The sequence below is a fragment of the Seriola dumerili genome, unplaced genomic scaffold (assembly GCF_002260705.1).
Source record: "Seriola dumerili isolate Sdu_G_001 unplaced genomic scaffold, Sdu_1.0 BDQW01000105.1, whole genome shotgun sequence".
Lineage (NCBI taxonomy): Eukaryota > Metazoa > Chordata > Actinopteri > Carangiformes > Carangidae > Seriola > Seriola dumerili.
Window position 1 is genome coordinate 1881970 of NW_019174360.1, and position 19718 is coordinate 1901687.

Below are 19718 nucleotides of genomic sequence, written 5' to 3' on the forward strand. Positions count from 1 at the left end.
TTGCAAATGAAAACTCATACTGCTCGTTACAGAACATTTAAAAAATACTGCACCGAATCATCAAACAGTGACATGATAAACAGAAAACTGCCGTGTGGAGCTGAATGTGCTACATCCTCCAGGAAACGGTGACCGGCAGCACTCTGAATGGGAGGAAGGAATACCTGAAGGCGGACGAGGGCGACAAGGACAAGTGGGACTTCCTCAACTTCGCCAACGCCTGGACGCCGAGTGAGATGGTGCTGCCGCTGGAGGGAAACGCAGGAAACCAGAATGACGACCTGTTCTTTAGTCATGTGAGGCCGCTGGAAGAAATGGTCACAGCCTTAAACCATAGTTTCATTTTACCTTTTAATTTAGTTCTCACAAACCTGAGTGCACACATATAGATAGAGATAAAGTTTCACAACTCTCCCCACACATTTGCAGATAATATTGCTGCAATAATACGCTCATAACAGAAGGAGCCAGATTTTGAAGAGCTGCATAAACCAAATATACTTAAAATCAAATTACCATTTTCAAAACTAAGATTATATTTTAAGTGGAGAAATTATGGTAATGTTGAGCTCTGGTGTCCAGACACTTTTGTGGATGAGTAATCAAGAAAGAACATTTAAATAACAACCGACTGTATCTGAGATTTGTGAGATTGAATAACGTTTGTCAGTTTTTGCTGATTTTCTAAATTGTTTCAGAACAATTTCCTGAATCACTTGTACAATTCTCAAAACATTAAGCGGAATAATCACATCAATTAACAGTTCATTTGTATTGTGGAAGGAAAAAAAAAAAACGACATTTATCATCACTGAGTTCATCACTGCCACGAAAATGACAAATTGTCGTGTCTTTGCTGAAGAACTTTGTGAGTGTGACACTAAAACTGTTTCTTTATGTTCCTTACTTGCAGTTAGTATTTAATATAAATAACATGTCAAACAGAAAGTAGAAAAACAAAAGGACTGACAAAACAAATGCATCAATACAACAAATGCATGTAAAACCCACATGTAGACTCTCAACGTGCCTCTGCCATGACGTCCTCAAAGGCAGCATGTCGTCTCTGCCTCTTCCTCTGTGTCCTCCTCTTCCTCTCAAACTAAACCACACAGCAGAGCATCCTTTGACATCTTTGCTTCGGTATGAGCGGCCTGTTGTGTCTCTCTGATGTCTGCCTGCTGCATATTCAGTGACTGTGGAGCCGACAGCACCCTAAAACTCAGTTTTGTGAATGTGCTTGAGAAACGGTAGTGAAAGAATTGCCTCTTTAAACTAAATAATAACAACAAGTTTCACAGTAAATTGAGCCTGAGTGAATCTGAATATTCACCTGTTGTCCGCTCTTGTGATATTATGACACTGGTAGATGGATGAAATGTGAGTCATGCAGATTACTACAAAATGCATCATTGGCTGATTGTAATTTTGTGTCAGTGATTATTTAAACTGTGTAACAAGTGTGCATAGGGCTGTGTTTGAGCTAATGAACACATGCTGCTAATAGTTTTTGAAAATATTATATTTTAAAAAGGTTGCATCACACTTAATGTGTTGTAGATTACAGTAGGAATCTGGACTATTGAATGATCAGTGCAAAACTCATAATTTGCAATCAGGTAGTTTTTCTTTCCTGTGTTAGCAGGGGATCAAATTATTGCCTCGTAGCAATGGTAACAAAAGGGATATTTGTGTCATAGACTGTGTTCCTTTTAAAGGTGGATTGAAACCGATCATGCATGGGACAAATCTTAACTGTGTTTGCAAGAAAGAGTGAAACTAACTCGAACTTGCATCTTTTTTCTTAGTTTGAGAGGGACAAGCAGCACGATATCCGTTCCTTCTTCTCCCCGAGCGCCAGCAAGAAGAAGAGGAAGAGAACAGAAGATGGAGAAACATCTCCCTCCATCTCCTCAGAGACAGCTGCTTCACCAGCTGCTGGCACTGGAACAAACTGTGAAAAAAGGGAGGAGAAAGGTGAAGAGTCCTGCTCCCAATCCTCCGCCACACCCGACCAGGACTTCTCCCCCCAGCTGAAGAGGCTGCGGACGCAGAAGCCCAGCCCGAGCCCCAGTTCTCGATTCAAGGGGACGAGGAGGTCGACAGCTGGGGGGAGCGGCTCCGGCAGCCCCGGCGCTCTGGTCTCCTTCATGGCCCCGCGGAACCTGTCGGAGCCCAACCCTACGATTGAGAAGTGGAGCTGTGGAGCCTGCACCTACTCCAACAACAGCCTGTTGCCTTACTGCGAGATGTGCGAGTTCCCACGCCCTTCTTCTGCTGCCATGTCAGGTACGATAAGAAACAAGAAACAATAACAAATCCTCCCCTAATGTGTGTGTGTGTGTGTGTGTGTGTGTGTGTGTGTGTGTGTCTGCCTGGGTGTTCATCTATTTTTCCTGTTTATTAATCCACAAACTTCATTTCACTGATTGCAAAACAAACTGGATTCCATTAAGAAAGAGACAATAATTCCATCATCTCTTGCTTGAAATGAAGCACCTGAAGCTGAAATCCATTCATTGCTTTATTTTCCCACCCGTCAATATCAATCGTAGCAGTCTGTTGACATAATACATTTGAACAGCATTACAGATTTCACCAGATGGAGATGCGTGATAGCGAAAGATGGAGGCAGGCTTGCCAGAGTCTGAAATAGCTCTGTTAGGAGAATATTGTCTGTCTCTCTCTCTCTCTCTCTCTCTCTCTCTGCAGATGACAAGGACACAGTATAATTCTCACCTGTCAAGCTGAGAGAGAGAGAGAGAACAGGCGCTTACTATTGCTGCAAACGTCTCGCACAAAGTTGGGAAAAGTTGAGCTGGCTCTAGTTGATATCTCTGACAGCCTATGATTGTATCTTGCAAAAGAAAAAAAAAAAAAAAAAAAAAAAAAGAAGAGGGGAGGGAAGTCATTATGACCTGGCAGGCTGCAGGTCCATGCTCTTTAAATGTCTGAGATGCATCAGATCAGCTCAGACATGACTGTAAAAAAAAAATAAAAAATACCCTAAAATTCCGATGCAGTTTCAGCAGCAATAATATTTAGGCAGAATTAGTTTTAGTGCCTCTTTTTAATGCAGGATGTTCCGCTGAATTTTATGGTGCATTGACACAAGTGGCCTTAGTAATTTAAAGTCATACAAACCTATGTATCTTCACACTTGGATGAAACTTTGCTCCTATTGTTACGTCTTATCCAATCTGACACAGATTTGCACTGAAAATTAGTATTTATATAAGAGTTCAGTATCACAAAAAGACATTCAAGGGTAAGATACTACATACAAAGGCCTCTCTTATGCTTTGTACAGTACATACTGTGTTTCTAGTAGAGAGTTCACTCCATGTTCATGTAAGAAATCGCAGTTTAATGTATAACAAAATACTTCAAAACTAGTTTGAATTAATTCAAGGCGTCAGAATAGTTTCATAACATGGATCTTTTCCTTTATTTCCCCCGAATAAAGGATTTTATGTTTCATATTTTTTCCATCACATAAAATACGTAATACATTACACAAAATTTTAGACAAGAAGATCAATACCACTCATGTATGTGCGCTAATGATAAAGCTGGGAGTTGGAGCAGTTAGCGTAGCTTAGCCTCGGCCTGGAAAAACACTGCATTAACGTGTGTTTTAGGCTAGGCGTTTACCGCTGCTTCCTGTTTTAATGCTGAGATAGATAGATAGATATGAGTTGGCTCTAGGGAAAAGTACTGGTCAAAAGGCGACATGGAAGCCAAGTTGTTATCCAGCAGTGTGTCTTTAGTGCTGCCATTTGTGATCGACAGTGAAGCTTTTATCTCTCCCCTGGAGTCGGTCTGAACTGAGGTGTTTCTTAAAAGAAAGCAGGTCTTTCACTCACCTTTTTAGTAGTTTTTCACCTGAGAGCGGGGACGCTATTCATCGCCACTATTGCCCTGAAAATCTTCTTTATTAAAGTCTTATTTTACTAGCAACCTTCTCTGCACACCAATCTCTCAGTCAGGATGAATTTACCCATTAACACATAATACATTTTCATTATACAGTCTGTGTTGCAACATTTTATATGAATATTTGTTAATAACACATTCAATTTCTCACTTGTCTTTCAAAAAAAAAAAAAAGAAAAAAGGTTGACACTGCATTAATGACTCTAAAGTCTCCTCATGCTAATATAGGATCTATATTTAGTGTAACAGTACAGTAAACACTGGCTGGGCTGAAGGTCTGTTTGCTGCTCGGTCCACTGGAAGTGAGCACGGTGCACTTAAAACGCACAGTTCAAACAACCAGTACCTCAGCTTTTGAACAGCACACAAAACACACACACACACACACACACACACATTCACACTCACCCGCCCACACACACGCACGTGTTAACAAAATTCACCCCGCATTTCATGCTTAGCTACAGCAGATGCTTGATAACTATTCAGCAATCACACTCTTCTTTGTCACAAGCGCCACTCTGCATTCACAGCAGCAGGCTGTGTCAGCTCACTAGACAGGGAATTTAACAACCTGCTAAATTTGTAAATGACAGACTGTGCTGAAAAATAACAACTGTATTTATGGAGATATCTCTCAACTTGGCACTGCAGTCCTCAGCTCGTGGAAATGTAAGAAAATAATCAGTTCGGAGGCTATAGTATGACATGAGATATGTTATCCCTCCAAGAGTAGCAACAGTTCCTCGCAATAAATACAAAAAAAGCTTTTGCACCGTGTCACAAGTTGTGTCACTAAGATATGTTGCAGAGAATCACAGAATACCTGCACGTGACACAAGGACGTCAAGGCTTCTTACTGATGTAAGGGAACAGGTTTCTGAGGCATTTGGCTTCCAAGCCAGCAGCTGCAGAGGAAGAGGAGTCAGCATGCAGAAGGATATTGGTCTGTTGTACCATGAGGCATTTGCACCAGAATGAGTAACATGACATGAAAAAAAAAAAAAGAAAAGAAAGATACCTATGATTTCGATTAGAGGCTGGCAACCAAATGTGAAAATGGTATATTGACCCTTCGCTGAGCCTTGTGTTCCCTTAGCAACTGTTGCTACATCTGTCAAGCCTATACGGCACAAATGCAGTTTACAGTGATTACGGAGGCAGATTTACTTCTCGAATTTCATAGTTGTTTTTGAAACAATGGGAGTACAATTGTTAACCTGTAGCTGGACAATTGCCTGTTTCGGTGGAAGGGTTTAGCAAATGGTAAATGGTGAACGCCAATTTTTAAAACATCTATACACGTCTTCGGTAGGAAGCTGTAGCTGTTTTACAATACCCAATCATCTCATTATATCATTATTTCCTGTGCAGCAGCTAGGAGAGCTTACCAATTTCCAGGTGTTAAACGTAAACAGCTTTCATTAATTTGATCCAAATTGAATCACTGTTGAGCATTATTGTCAGTACTGGAGAATTACTTTTAATCAAACTGTCATGGATTATTACCTCCTTATGTGACGGGGTTTGGGATCTCAGGTGAGGTTAGTCTAGTTGATTTAGCGCCAGCACCGCAACCAGACTTACTTCTGTTCGACCATTTTCACGTTGAATCAGGGGTGTTGAGAGTTCTTGTGTTTTGCAGCTTTTTCAGGCTCAGAGCGTGGGCATGATTTAGTCCTTCAGCTCTTTCACCAGTAGACCAGCAATTTGTCTCTCAGCACCTACTGTCAGAGATGTACACAGGAAGAGGGCAATTTGGTTATCTCCTGGCTCTCTGCACCTCTCAGCTAGCACTCTATCTCTGTCCTGATTTTTAAGCATTGAACAACAAAGTCCAGCTGAATCTTTGTTGAACTGTTTGATTTCACAGATCATTTTTAGGATCCAGTACTTTCCTTTTCTTCCATACGTCTCTGTCACAGGCTGCAGCTGCTTGATTCCCTTCAGGCGGCAATAAAAGCGTCGTCGTAAGCTTATGCCGTTGGCCCGTGCACAGGATCACATGCTTTTTGAATGTGTCTGTACATAGTAGTATGTTTGTGTGTCTGGATTCGAGACTCCATTTTAGAACCTTATCAAGCCACTACAGACATAATGGGGCCCTGATTGGGGGGAAAACAAGGGGGTTGACTGGTTGAGTCGAGGCAGGGCCCTCTAGGATTTCCCCGTTAACATCTTCCTCAGCGGGGACAGCTTAACACAAATTGAGCCGTCTCTCTGCGGTCTCGCTCAGCTTGTTAGCGAAGGGGGGGGGGGCAGTGGTGGGGCCAGGAGCCCGGAGACTCAGATGACATTTGAGGAAGCCGACTAGAGGCTGGCCTTTTGAAGAAACGAGCCACAAAGAGGCAGGATCACTAATTAGCCCTCTGCGTCCCAAAGTCTCACAACTTACTGTCTTGTTAGATTTCACACCTCAAGTTCAACAAATAATGTGAAAGGATATGATTTAAATTTTAACCAGGAAAGTGGGGAAAAGAAATTGTATAGTGCTACTTTTGAAGAAGTTCTGTGCTACGGACTGAATGTGAGATTTACATCTACCTGTTAAATTTACCTTGAATTTTACCTTTACAAAACACGGTGCCTCAGAACACGATGTAAAAGTACTTTTTTTTTTTTTTTTAAATTGTGTGGTGATGGCATAATCCCTGCATTCATTAACATTTTTGTGGCTTATATTTCTGCTTGACCTTCACAGAATTACAACATTGTGCATGAATGAGAATCACATGAATGGTTTGAGAGTGGAGCTGCAGAACGGGCTTGATAGCCAGTCCACAAGGTGCCATAAGCGGATTCTTTAACGCAAGATCTGCCATTGGCAGTCGGCCATTATCAGCTGTTTGAATACCACCCGGGTGCACAGATGCAGCAATCGCTGACAATTATTTTGTTTAGATTTGATTGCACATGATGCAGGCGAGCAATTAACAAAACAATGTGACACGAGCATAATTCATTCGCCCAGCAAATTATATTGGCTGTTTGATCCGGGAGGAGGGGGGAGGGGGGGTGACAGGTGTTCCATCTGCAGCTCGATGCTTCGCTGCCGACATGCTGCTGAGCAACGGATCTAACGCCTACAGTGTCCCACCTTCAGTTAGCGGTTGGTATGCAGCGACCAGGCAAAAGATGGATTAGATGATGTTTTATGTGCTTCTTTGTAAAATGAACATCCTCCCAAACAGACTTGGGTGTGTTTACACATTCCCCTACATCCCCGCTAATGTCTATCCAATCCACACCTCTAAAATTGTCAGTAAAGGACTTATGATAGCTAATAACATCACTAATGAGCCATATTGAGTTTTACTTTCATGTCAGCAGTCATTCTGTCACACTGTCACACTCTTCAGATGATGGATATCTCGCTTGGGAATGAAACTCTTCAAAGTCTGATTACACTCTGCAGCTCGGCCAATAAAGTAATCTTCATCTTTCTCTCTCTCTCTCTCTCTCTCTCTCTCTCTCTTTCCCTTCCTCTGCTGGCTCAGAGCCACCCAGGCCTCAACAACCCCCCTCCTCCGAGAGGGACCAGGCGTGCGTCGTCCTCTCCGGCTCCGACAGCGAGCCAGAGCTCAGCCAGGGAAAAGCCCAGCCTCTAAAACCGTGCAAAGACAAACAGATCGAGGAGGAGGAGGAGGAGGAGGAGGAGAAGGAGAAGGGGGAGGATGAGCCTCCGAAAGACAAACAGAAACTAGGAGAAGCAGAGGAGGAGGACAAGCGGCGGCTCAAAGGCAAACAATCAGCGGGAGAGCGAGGCGACAACGTTTCTGGCGGTGGCGGCTGCCTTCCCTCTGACCACACACAGGGTAATCCCACCTGCAATCTTCTCCTTTTCATATCTAGGGAAATTGGCTGGTGCTGCATTGTCACCTGCCCATATAATGCTGTTTAATATCATCACTTCAAACCAATACGGGATTATATCTCATTCCATATGGGGCTAGGCATTATTATTCTTACTATTATTAGTATCTACTTGGGGATATTGCCTATTTTCTGCACTCAGGGAGCTACAGGAGATATTGAGTAAAAGCTCACTAATCTCCAGAGTGCAGCTTGTTGAAACAAGTGACCTGCTCGGAGCACACACACACACACACACACACATACAAGGTCTGAGGTTCGATCACTGTCCGGCAGGTAACTGATGAGCTCCTGACTGGCTGTTTTTTAATAAAGTGGGCCCAGGTCTAATTAAATAAAAGACACAAGTTCCCTCCCTGTGCCAGATGATTCTGGAAACATGACCTGTTTTCCCCGTCCACTCTGGTTATATGTGAGCATGTCTGCGAGTCTCTCAGGGCTGTGAAGAAACAAATTCCCAATTACACAGTGTGTAATATTGCAAATTAAGACCTCTGTGTTCAAGTACTTGTGTCTCAAAGGGATACACAAAGCAATAAATTGTGCTAATTACAAAGAACTAATTACACCATGTGCAATATGAAGAGCTCCTAAAAAAATTGCCAGACTAGCAGAGTCTAAGAAAAGCCTGTGACCTGGGTTTTGCCTCTGAAAGCTTGCAGACAGTTTGGGTCAGAGGCACTGAAGGATGAAACTGAACTGATATCAGTTACTTCACATAAGAATGAATATTGCCCGAGCCATTTAGGTTTTAACAGGCAAGCTATCAACCCCTATTACCCTCTAACATCCTGAGATCAGTTTTGCAACAACTTGGCAGATTCCTTTTCTTTCAGAGCCACACACACACACACACACACACACACACACACACTTACACACACACTTTGACATCTATTAGTGCCCAGAGATTGTCAAGTGTTTAATTTCTCCTCTCTATAGCCACATATAGCCCCAGTGGCCTAACACCGACTCCCACTGCCGCCTCCCCTGCGGTGCCTTCTGCATTCTGTGCGTCCCCGCTCTCGGGGGGGAAAAAACACTGGAGGTGAGCGAAAGGCCTGTTTCCTTTTTTCAAAAAAAAAAAAAAAAAAAACTCCTCCGTTCAGATCGACTCCAGGGGAGAGATAAAAGCTTCACTGTCGATCACAAATGGCAGCACTAAAGACACACTGCTGGATGCCAACTTGGCTTCTATGTCGCCTTTTGACATGTACTTTCCCCTAGAGCCATAGTCTGTCCATCTATCTATCTATCTATCTATCTATCTATCTATCTATCTATCTATCCATCTATCCATCTATCCATCTATCTATCTATCTATCTATCTATCTATCTATCTATCCATCTATCCATCTATCCATCTATCCATCTATCCATCTATCCATCTATCCATCTATCCATCTATCCATCTATCTATCTATCTATCTATCTATCTATCTATCTATCTATCCGTCTGTCTGTCTGCCTACATATCCATCTTCCTGTCTGTCTGCTTGCCCGTCTCGCTGGTGGTTAGTCAGTGTGTTAGTTACATGCTGTTGTCAGTATGTCTCCGGCAGTGTGGATTTAATACGAAACACAGCAGTTGTCCAATAAAAGTGACCTATGGGGTCAGGAGCGGTGCCTAATAATTTTCCTCTACCTGCCCGTGGTTTTAGAAGGCAAACCGCAGAGCTGTCGGCCGCCCCCACCTCTTGATTGCTCTGAGATTACTTTCCTCGCAGCACAGACAGGCAATCACTCCTCCTCCACCTCTCCGTCTCCCTCTCCTTACTGTCTGTCGCTCCGTCTATCTGCATGACCCAAACATTTAAACACAGATTTTTATTTATTTATTTATTTTTATTTCAGATGCTAGACGAGTTCCAACGTTTCAGCTGCACCAAATGTCTTCATATTTGAAGAGCACATTTAGATTATTATTTATTTATTTTTTCATATCTTTTGTTTCGATCCTGCAGAAGATGAGATGACTCAGTCCAATTAGGCGTTGTTTTCTTTCTCTTGCGGTAAAATAACAGATAAATCCCTTGGGGTGTTCTGAAGGCACTGTTCATACTGTGTAAGTGACAGTCTAATAAGACGGCTTTGTAAGATGAATTGCCCCCATCGTATAAATGGCCCACTTAATGCAGCTGGCGCGTTCCGCCACTGCAAACAGGGGAAGGGGGGGTAGGGGGGGGCTGCTTACTACAAATATAGGGTGCACATTGCAGAGCTGCGAGGAGGTTTCATTACAGATGTAGAAGGACAGATAGATGGGATTTTGTGAAAAGCTAGTGTCCTAAAAATGTTTTGGTACCAGCTTTTTGTAGCTCTGCACAATTCTCCTGCCTGGTCGCTTTGGTATTTTTCAGACACGAAGTGCCCCCCTTCCAGCTGCCGCCAGGGTGAGATCAGAACAGTGTGTACCAGATCCAGGAAAATTACACCTATAAGAATGGGCAACATAAAAATGAAAGATATGGACATTGTGCAGCAGAGGTCAAGGAAAGGAGATTACTTATAAGGATGATCTCACCTTGAAACCGAAAAAAAAAAGAAAAAGTTTTGATATCAGATTGCATCACAAATATTAAACAAATCAGTGGTGGAATGCAGCTACCATAAATTATACATTTCAAATAATAGTCAGTGTTGAGTTTGAGGCTTAAACAATGAAAGAAGAAAAGCAACTGGAATTAATTAGTGAATGAAAACAGTGTTTGCGTTAAGACACAAACGCAGAGTAGCAGGGTGGTGAGTATGATATGACTTTGTTGTTGTGCTGATGGAATTGGCGCTGTGGAAATATACAACAAGAATATACTTAATGCTGAATTTATCAAGACACGAGATAAAAGACAGGAAAACAGGGATATAGTCTGTTAATAAGTCTGATATAAGTCACTGTTAGATCATATACCGTTTCTAAAGTAGTTAGATCAACTGCACATAAATAGTTCGCTGACATCAGTTCGAACCTGTAAGTAATCTGAATTTCTATACTATCTATATGTACGTTGATACTGGATGCTGTATCTTTGGTCCCACATGTTCTCCTGTCTCTCAACCCCCCTGAGTGTTTCTGCACAAAAGCCGATTTGTCCCATAACCACCAGAGACCCCGTCCAGGTACATGGCAGCACTTGTTCGTCTGAAAACACTCTTGTCTCACACATCAGGCTGTGTCGGTATTTTCTCCTATTAGCAAACCAAATGGACACACACACACACACACACACACACACACACACATGCGCGCAGACAAAGCAGACAACTGGCCACGCGAAGTGATTTAATGCAAGTATCATTGGAGTGTTATAGGTCATTGTCTAAATGAAGCGTGGTCGAGCAGCGGCGGTCTCATTTCCACCGCCTGACCTTTTCTTGCTAGATGCTGGCAGGATGAGCAAGCTACATAGCTGACATTAATGACCTACTCTCTCTTTTCCCTTTCTCTGTTTCTCTCCATCTGTGACTGTCATTTCATCACTCTCTCTTCCACTCCCGCGCCGTGTTTCCATCCCGTCGTCGAGTGAATTTGTGAAAAATAAATTGGGACATTTCTGTCAAAGAAATGGGCGTCCAATGTAGCTGCAATATGAAATATGCTCATTTTTTCTTTAATCAAGAGTAAGATAACAGGATTAATATCAATTTCATGTCTGTGTAGTAAGTACAGAGCTGGATTTAAGATGTAATTAGCCTGGCGTAGAATGAAGACTGGAGCTAGTGGCTAACAGCTAGCTTGCGCTGTCCAAAGAGTAAAATAAAGAAATACAAAAAAACTCTACAAGCCCACTAATTAACACAGTGTAACTGATTTGCTTAACCTTTACACAAACATAGATGTAAAAATTAAAAACTCTGGTGTTTTTATTACAGATTTAGAACAGAAATTTCTTAAAAATACACAATTAAGACAGTTTAATAGGTTTGTTCACACCAGCATTTAACACCACAACATTTTACAGCAGAATCAGTTCAATTCAGTGGAATACTGCAAGAAAAACATCTTTTGTTTTTTGCTTTTGATCAAAAGCAAACCATGCCTTATATTTATTCAGAAACTTAAGTTAAGATCAGTGACCAGCATGTGGTGTGACTGTCCAATCAGGTCCAATTATGAGAGACTTCCTGTCTTTATTCCGTGGTCCTGTCTGTTCATTGTTCATTGACAATGTGGCGCAATCGAATACGAATGCCGACACGGATACTAAAATAGCTAAATGAAAAAAAACCCATAATTGAAGATTCAGCTGCGTTTTTTAGACCCCGGCATGTCTGTTCATTGTTGTAACAACTGGTGACGGCAAGAAGCAAAATTGACTTTCATTCCTATTTATATGAAAATGTCACAGATAATTACTCCAACATCACATATTTGAAAGCAATAAACGTAAATAAAAGGTAATTCTTTTAAACATGAACTGGATATGCACACACATTTGAATATTCCGCTTCAAATGTCATATCTTCCCAATATTGTGCCTCTGTATAAATAAATCTTAAAAGCTGCTGGAGCTTTATGTCTCTGCTAGTCATTGCATCACCAGAGGAGCAAATAGAGGTTCCAATAAAGCTGTGAAAGCCAGTAATGAGCCAATAATATATACTCAGTGAGATATTAGTCAGCCTCTTCCTCTCTCCCTGCAGACCGGAGAGCTGCAGCGTGTTTGTCTTCCACTGCTGATGCTAATGACGATGATGAGGACAATGATGGTGATGACGCCAGCACTACCCATCCTGTCTACCCGGGCCTGCAGTTCTGCGCCAGCCAGTACACAGACCGAATATATCTTTACTCCAAGGTACTGCAGCCCGTGTGAGTGTTTGATTGTACATGCATGATGGTTAAGATGTTTTACTAATGATTTTTTCATGCTGGTTTGAAGGTTGTGAATAGATGGTGCAGTTAAAGGAAATGTTGTCATGCCTTTACCGCAAAGTGTGTGACACTTAGGTGGTGGATTTGTGTGTGTTAATGCCAAAAAAAAAGCAGCGAGGCGACTGTGGTGAGATCAAAACTGAAATAAGAATTTTCAACAACAAACTCAGAGGTTTAGATTCATGAATCGACTTTGGAAAATCAAAAAAGGCTCACAACTCGACTTTGACTGGAGTCACCAGCGACTTCACTTGACTTTGAACGACTTGATATCTTTCCCAAGCACAGAAAGATTAAAATTTATGTTCAACTCTAAATTTTTCTGACTTTGGATGTACTTTGTGTTACTCTGACAGCAGCTAATCACATTGCACATGCAAGAGAGAAAGTTTTATTTGGCAGCTTATAAACTAGCACATTATCTTATTCTGACATCGACACATTCAGGTAAACAGACTTCTAATTTAATCTTTTGCCAGTTTAAATGACAAATGGCAAATATCAGCAGTAGCTAATGGAGGTTAATGGCGTTAATTACATCCCAAAAGGCCAAAATGAAACTTTTGGCTGAAGTCTGTACTGAGCCAAAGATCATTTGTGATGTAATGTCACTCTAAAATCGTGAGTGGACTGAGTAATATCTGTAGTTCAGTTGCACCAACAGAGCGGTGAGCCTTCTGCTCATCACATCACATCACAAACACAAAGACATTAGAGTAAGTAGCTTGTGAAAAATAAGTCGTGCCTTATTTAAGTAGTCTTTCGGGTGTCATCTGCGGGTTGTGACCAGAAATGACATCAGTCACAGTGTGGGTTTCAGGTCTGTGAAGTGCCCCAGAACATGCACACACACCACGCTCTCGTGTGCACCCTAAATGACATGCACACAGAGAAGGCCAGTAAAGAGACAGACGGTGCTCCTGGTGACCAGTCTGACTATTAAGGGGTTTGTTTTGCATGTGTTGTACGCCAGCAGTTGGAGTGAATCATCATTGGGTAATACAAATCTAGCTTAACGTTAGCTAGTTAAATCTACCTTTCTTGCTCTTCTTTTTTTCTTTCTCTCCCTCTCAGCTTGGCCCGGGTGTCACCACATGTCTCCACTTCCTGTATCCATAGTTTCAAATTAAAATCCTTCTGCAGAGTCGTGCGACTTCATGACATTACAGCAATAGCAATAAGTTTTGGATTTGGTCTGGACTTTATACTTAAGACTTGAGACATACTTGTTACTTACTGTGACTTTGTAACAAGAAAGTATTATGTAAAATCTTATGGTAATGATAAACTAAATTAGTTTAAATCATTCTAAATTATGCACTGCCTATACCGTAAGAAAAACCAAACAAAGCTAAATAATAACTGAATGAATGTGAATGAATTTCACATCAGCAGCTTGTTTTTTCGTTGTACAAAATCAACAGCCTTTACTTTTCCTTTTGTAAACTGCACCCCTGCCTGAGGAAAAGTCCAGCGTAGAAAACACTGATGTTTGTAAGCCTGCGGTAAAGTAAAAGAAAAAATACCACATAAAGAAAAAACAAACAAACATCTACACAGTTTGTGTTGCCATGAGGCCTGAAATGAAAAAAAAAAAATGCTTTTACTGAGCATTACTGAAAGCTGCACACTCTTTCACAACTAGAGTATATTGCTGTATTGTATATAATGTGTTGTTTCTGTCTTTTTAAAGCTGCACCATGTGATATTTTCTTATCCAGAATGGCTTAACCACATCTTAACCACTAAGTGGGTCCACAGTCATCAAATGTGACCTCACAGATTGACCTCAATAATTCAAGGCTGCTGATGTGAATTCAAAAGCGATAACAACTAGTACATCCTTCCATTCAGAGGAAGCAGGACTCCACAATGTCACATTTATGCATCTGATGTGCTTGTTAAGTTATAAAATATTGTAAGCTGAGTGAATTCATGTAAATATTATGTCACGTTTGCATAGTGAGTATTACGTTTCACTTATCTCTGCAGCCGTTTAACAAAAAAAAAAAAAAGCTAATGTGTAAACCTATCTTCTGCAGCTTTGACGGGAAACAGGAGCTCTTTTTATTTTCTAGATGAAAGTCAAAAGCGTCTGGTATAATAATTTTCATTTCAGGTCTCAAGGCAATAAGAATAAGTAAAACCGAAAGGGCACGTGGAGTTTTGATACCCACTCAATGTTTTGTTCCTTTACCAGCGTGTTCCTGTCATATTCAGCTGAAGCGCGAAGAAAACATAATTAATTCCTTTTTTTTTCTTCTTTTTTTTTGAGTGGAAGCCTCATTGACTTCAGGATCTCTTTATTAAGATCGAGCTGTGAACAACAATTCGCTTATAAAAGTAAGAGACGTGTAGTTCTTTCACTCATTGCCAATTAGCAAATAAGACAGACGTGAGAAAATAGCTACAGACAGCATTAGGAAAGTCAAAGATTGAGAATGAAATGTTTTTTTGAACTAATAGCGATTAAAAGAGCTGCAATTTATTCCAGTTACAAGTTGCTTGGCAAGAAGCTTGTTGACTTCAGATGTTAAAAACATGCCTCAGTTCAGTTTGTCGCTGCAGGTTTAGCACAGTATGAAAAAAAATACTGAATAACCCAGAGACCTGATGCTAACCTAATTCACTCCTGTCTATTATCCGAGGAACAGGAACCTGCCTGAGTCATTTCTAATGTGTTTTTCTTTTTTCTCTTCTTTTCTTCTTCTTTGAGATTGATCGAGGCTGTGTGGTAAAAGAAGGGGGGAAAAGAGAAGCTCTTCAAATCCATTTACATTCTTTCATTCAATACAAATTAAAGGTTTAGGAATTACCAAAGGATTACCAAAACGATTTCACAGGGAGCCGCCCATCGTCAAACCTTCTCCCAACTACCCGTCCGTCATCTACAACCCCGCAGTATTTATCAGGAAGACAGTTGACTAAGGATTTTATTCAAGATAGTAAAGACTTACATTAATATAAATTCTAATTACTTTATTTTAATTTATCAAGATCTCTTTCCTTGATGTAATAAGATGTAATGTTTAATATCTTGTCATTGAGCTGAAGGTTCAACTCTAGTTTTGATAGTAATGATGAGATGACTGGTCAGAGTGCACCGGTGTATATATATACTGTATATATAGATATACATATAACATAGCACTGGTAAGAATCCAAATAACCTTAAAAACTTAAGTTAAGCATCAGTGCAACAACACAAAGCAAGCTTACTGAAGATAACGCTGCACTTAGCTTCACTAAAGATTGTCTTTTTAATCTGATATTGGTGGTGGATGTGTTTGCCTTTAAGACATTTATACTTCACTATATGAATTGATCAGCACTTTTGACTTGTTTATAGATGTCTAATGTTGCTGGTAATAGCTTCTGGAAGTTAAAAGGACAAAAGCAGAAATAGAACAAATGGATAAAAATGTGCAGCCTTCATCAGGTCAATACTAGTGACTAAACTCTGCTGCATTGATTCTGACCATTAATTTTTTATGTGTCTCACAGGTCCCCAAACTTAATGCGAGTGTAATACTAAAACTCTGGAGCACCTCCTTTAATATTGCCGCCTTGTCTGTTATTGACAAATCTTTGTCAGAGTGAAGTGAACGGTTGGTATAAATGGTATAACACAATTCAACACATCGCTGGTTTGTTCAAACAGTGGTAATGAACAACAACAACAACAACAACAACAACAATGGCTGCAGTGGCAGAATTTACAGATATTTACTTTGGTTGATTTATTTTAAAAAGAGCAGACCAAGAGATAGAGATACAAAGGCCCTAAAGACAGTTTACCTACAACTTTATCTTTGAAAACAAACTGCAGACAGTCACCTGCAGGAGGCTTTTGTGTGAAGACTTGAGGTATTTCATTCAGATTATCAGGTAAAATGCTCTTTCAGGTGCTTTTGTCATTGACATCTCTGGAGCTTCCTGCAAGACAAACCATAGTTTAACCCCGGTCCGGCTCTGATTACACTGCTGTGCATTCCCGGCACTCCTCTTGAGTGCCACTTGCCAACAGACCTCCGTATTGATCAGATTGTGACACTTCACGCCCTTTTGTTTCATTCATGAGGGATCAGATTCCTTCAGCACTAACGCAGATAAAAGACAAGTCGGTTTTACATGGAGAAGACCAAAGTGTCGGACTGAATCACCAATGGAATATTACCCTGACGGCAATAGACAAGTGTCATGTACGCGTGGCTGAGACGATAAGCCACGGAGATAAATGTCCCCCGCTGTCGTTTAAATGATAAACTGGGGGAATTCTGGCTGGAAAGCTGTCACGTCGGGATAATCCTGGACCAGGCGTTGAATTCACACAGGGGGCCGCTCAGCGCACAATCAAGAGGAAGATTTGTCACCGGGGATTGAATGAGAAATATTGAGAGTATTAGGAATTTTATGTCCGTTTTCTACACATCAAATAGTTGTTTTATTCAAGGCTTCGGTGTCCCCGCTCGCAGGCGGCTGGGCGGTTCGTCTCGTGTCAAGGCGAGGAGTAGCAGATGGGTGGGGCTTACCACATCAGGATGATTCAGACACACATAATGCTGTGATAAACTTCATTTGAAATCCTTTGCTGTGACAAACCCCCTCAAACACAGTAAATTAATCAAACGTAATCAGTAAAAATTACTCTATAGCAATCTATAATCATCAGGGGCTATACATATATATATATGCATGTATGTATGGATGTGTGTATATATGTATTTAAATATATGTATAGTGTATATATACAAGACAGGAACCCTGCCAACATACAGTATACTGCACGCCAACAAAACTGTCGCTTCTTTGAAAATTCTCATTTGTTTTTCTTTTTGATATTCGACTTTGTGTCATATTTTTGAAATTATTGTTGCTTGATTTTTGGAATGAAATCTTATTTTTGTCACCCATGAGCTTGTTAGTGGGGAGGATAGTATGCCTGTTTTCAATCACACCGAGCAGAGCTCTAATCCTGCTCCATGCTGTTACAGCACAACCCGCTCCGCCGTTCCCCTGACTCTCCATGATATTTATTTTACCATAATCCAAATAAACACGTGGGCCTCTGTGCACCGAGGGTACGGCACAGGAAAAACTTCCTAATGTTGATTTGTATCTCGAAATCCATGTGTCGGCTGCCAGCAGGTATTAACCTTTAGACTTCATCTTTTCTCCCGTCTCCCGCCTGTCCTCTCCGTCCACCATTTCCATGCCTGAAGTGGCTCCGACAGCTGAAATCCAGCTTGTAGCTTTTTACCTAAATTCACCGGTCAGCTTCTTTCTTGTAAAATGCTCCTTCTGTTTGGCACAATCACTGTGGTTTGAGTGAAATTAACACTGGGGGTAATTGGCTTCTCACGCTTCAAATTGGCAGTAGTTAGCACTAATGAAGCAGTAATAACTAGGAAAATGTTTTTTATCGTACTTATTTATTTTTTTACAATGATTATGCAGTTACCTCCAAGGCGCAGCAGTATGATTACCTCTAATAACAGCGAAGAACATTCTTGTGGGTATATGGTTTTTACACTTCTCATAATCCTCATTATTTTTTGCTACTAATACATGTGTCCTGTCAAAAGAGAGGCATTATCTTCAAAGCAGTGGACCTATATTAGAATAAAGGGAAGAAAACAAGAGAGATCACTAACAAGCGCCTTGGTTACCACAAAGAATTACCATGGCAACCAATAAAGAATAAAGTGGATATAATTAGATTCAAGTTCTGCAAGTTAGTCATTAAAGATCTGATTGCTTGGCTGAAGATACCTGTAGTTTTAGCACAGACTAATTGCATGTAAACGCAACAAAACTGGTTACGTGGCTTCTAATTATAGAGCGACTGCAGTTTCTGTTGTTTTTACATGTGCCACACAGGAACCAACAGATTTCCATAAAGTTTTGTACTGTAAACAACAACAACAACAACAACAACAACGACAACAAAAAAAGAGATTCAATCAGAGAGGCAATCCTCTGCCTGTTACACAATTTGATTCTCACACCCACATGTTCCAGGTGTGCATTTAAAAACAAGACTGCGACCTTGATCTTACACCCGGCGCCACACAAGTGTCTTTTTATTCAGGCTTTTGCAAACTGTTACTAACTTTGTAAGCGGAAAGGTTTGTGTCGAGGAGGTAAGAGCTCAAAGTGGTGGTGACGTTGAATTCGTGTGACCGTGGTGTAGTTGGTTTATAGCCTAACATTAGCTTTTTACTTCTAGTGATTTTGTATTTATTTTGTTCATTTCAATGTAAAAATCCCATCGGCTTTTTCTGTCGAGGGAAGCAGGGTGATGCATCCCTGCGTAAATCTATCCAGTAGTTGTCAAGACATTGCACTAAAAACCAAAAATATATTCATTCATTATATTTCAGCCAAGTTAGTAGCACAACAATCATCCGATGCATGAAGAGCTGTGGAAACTGGAGACTGTCCCTCGTAATTTCTCTTGAGATTTGTTCTCATGTCCCTGTTTGACTCCTAAAGGTAGCATTTGTTTGATCAGCATCAGGACGGTTTGTTTTCAATCAATCCCTCCTCCTCCGGTTTGTTATATAACTACAATATTACCATGACATTTATTCTCGTCAGGCAGGGAAAACAACAACTCCGCTGCGTCGTCATTCACTTTCGAAGGACACCGAGCGAGTAAACGTGCGTGGTTGTATTTCTGTTTGCTTTGATTACACCAGTGAGTCAGCAGCCCCAGTCCCACGCCTCGCCAACTGTTTGGGCAGGAAAACATGAGGAGCCAGGCAGGAACCTCCAAAAGAACCATGAAGGGACCGTGTATGTAGTGCGGTGGAGCCACTATACACTGGAACATTTACTGCTTCGTAGAACCACTGAGTGTTTAATGAGGTGTGTGTGTGAGACGGAGGGTATTTCAGACGTTTACCTTGACCATGCAGTATCAAATAAACATGCAGTATTTGTGAATTTCAGCTTAAATAATTAATCCAAAACTTTTTGCAGCAAGAAATTGCAGCATCTGTTTTTGTTGGAGGAAACAAAGCAGATTATCAAA

At 41.0% G+C, this 19718-nt stretch overlaps 1 protein-coding gene across 1 annotated transcript in view; it reads left to right on the plus strand.

The window, feature by feature from the left end:
• Positions 1-19718, plus strand: part of zranb3 (zinc finger RANBP2-type containing 3) — a 73828-nt gene that overhangs the window by 34350 nt on the left and 19760 nt on the right. Inside the window, exons 12-15 of the mRNA XM_022746473.1 lie at positions 123-296; positions 1809-2289; positions 7434-7751; positions 12451-12605. Coding sequence (XP_022602194.1) covers positions 123-296; positions 1809-2289; positions 7434-7751; positions 12451-12605 — 1128 coding nt within the window. The remainder of the gene's footprint in view (positions 1-122; positions 297-1808; positions 2290-7433; positions 7752-12450; positions 12606-19718) is intronic.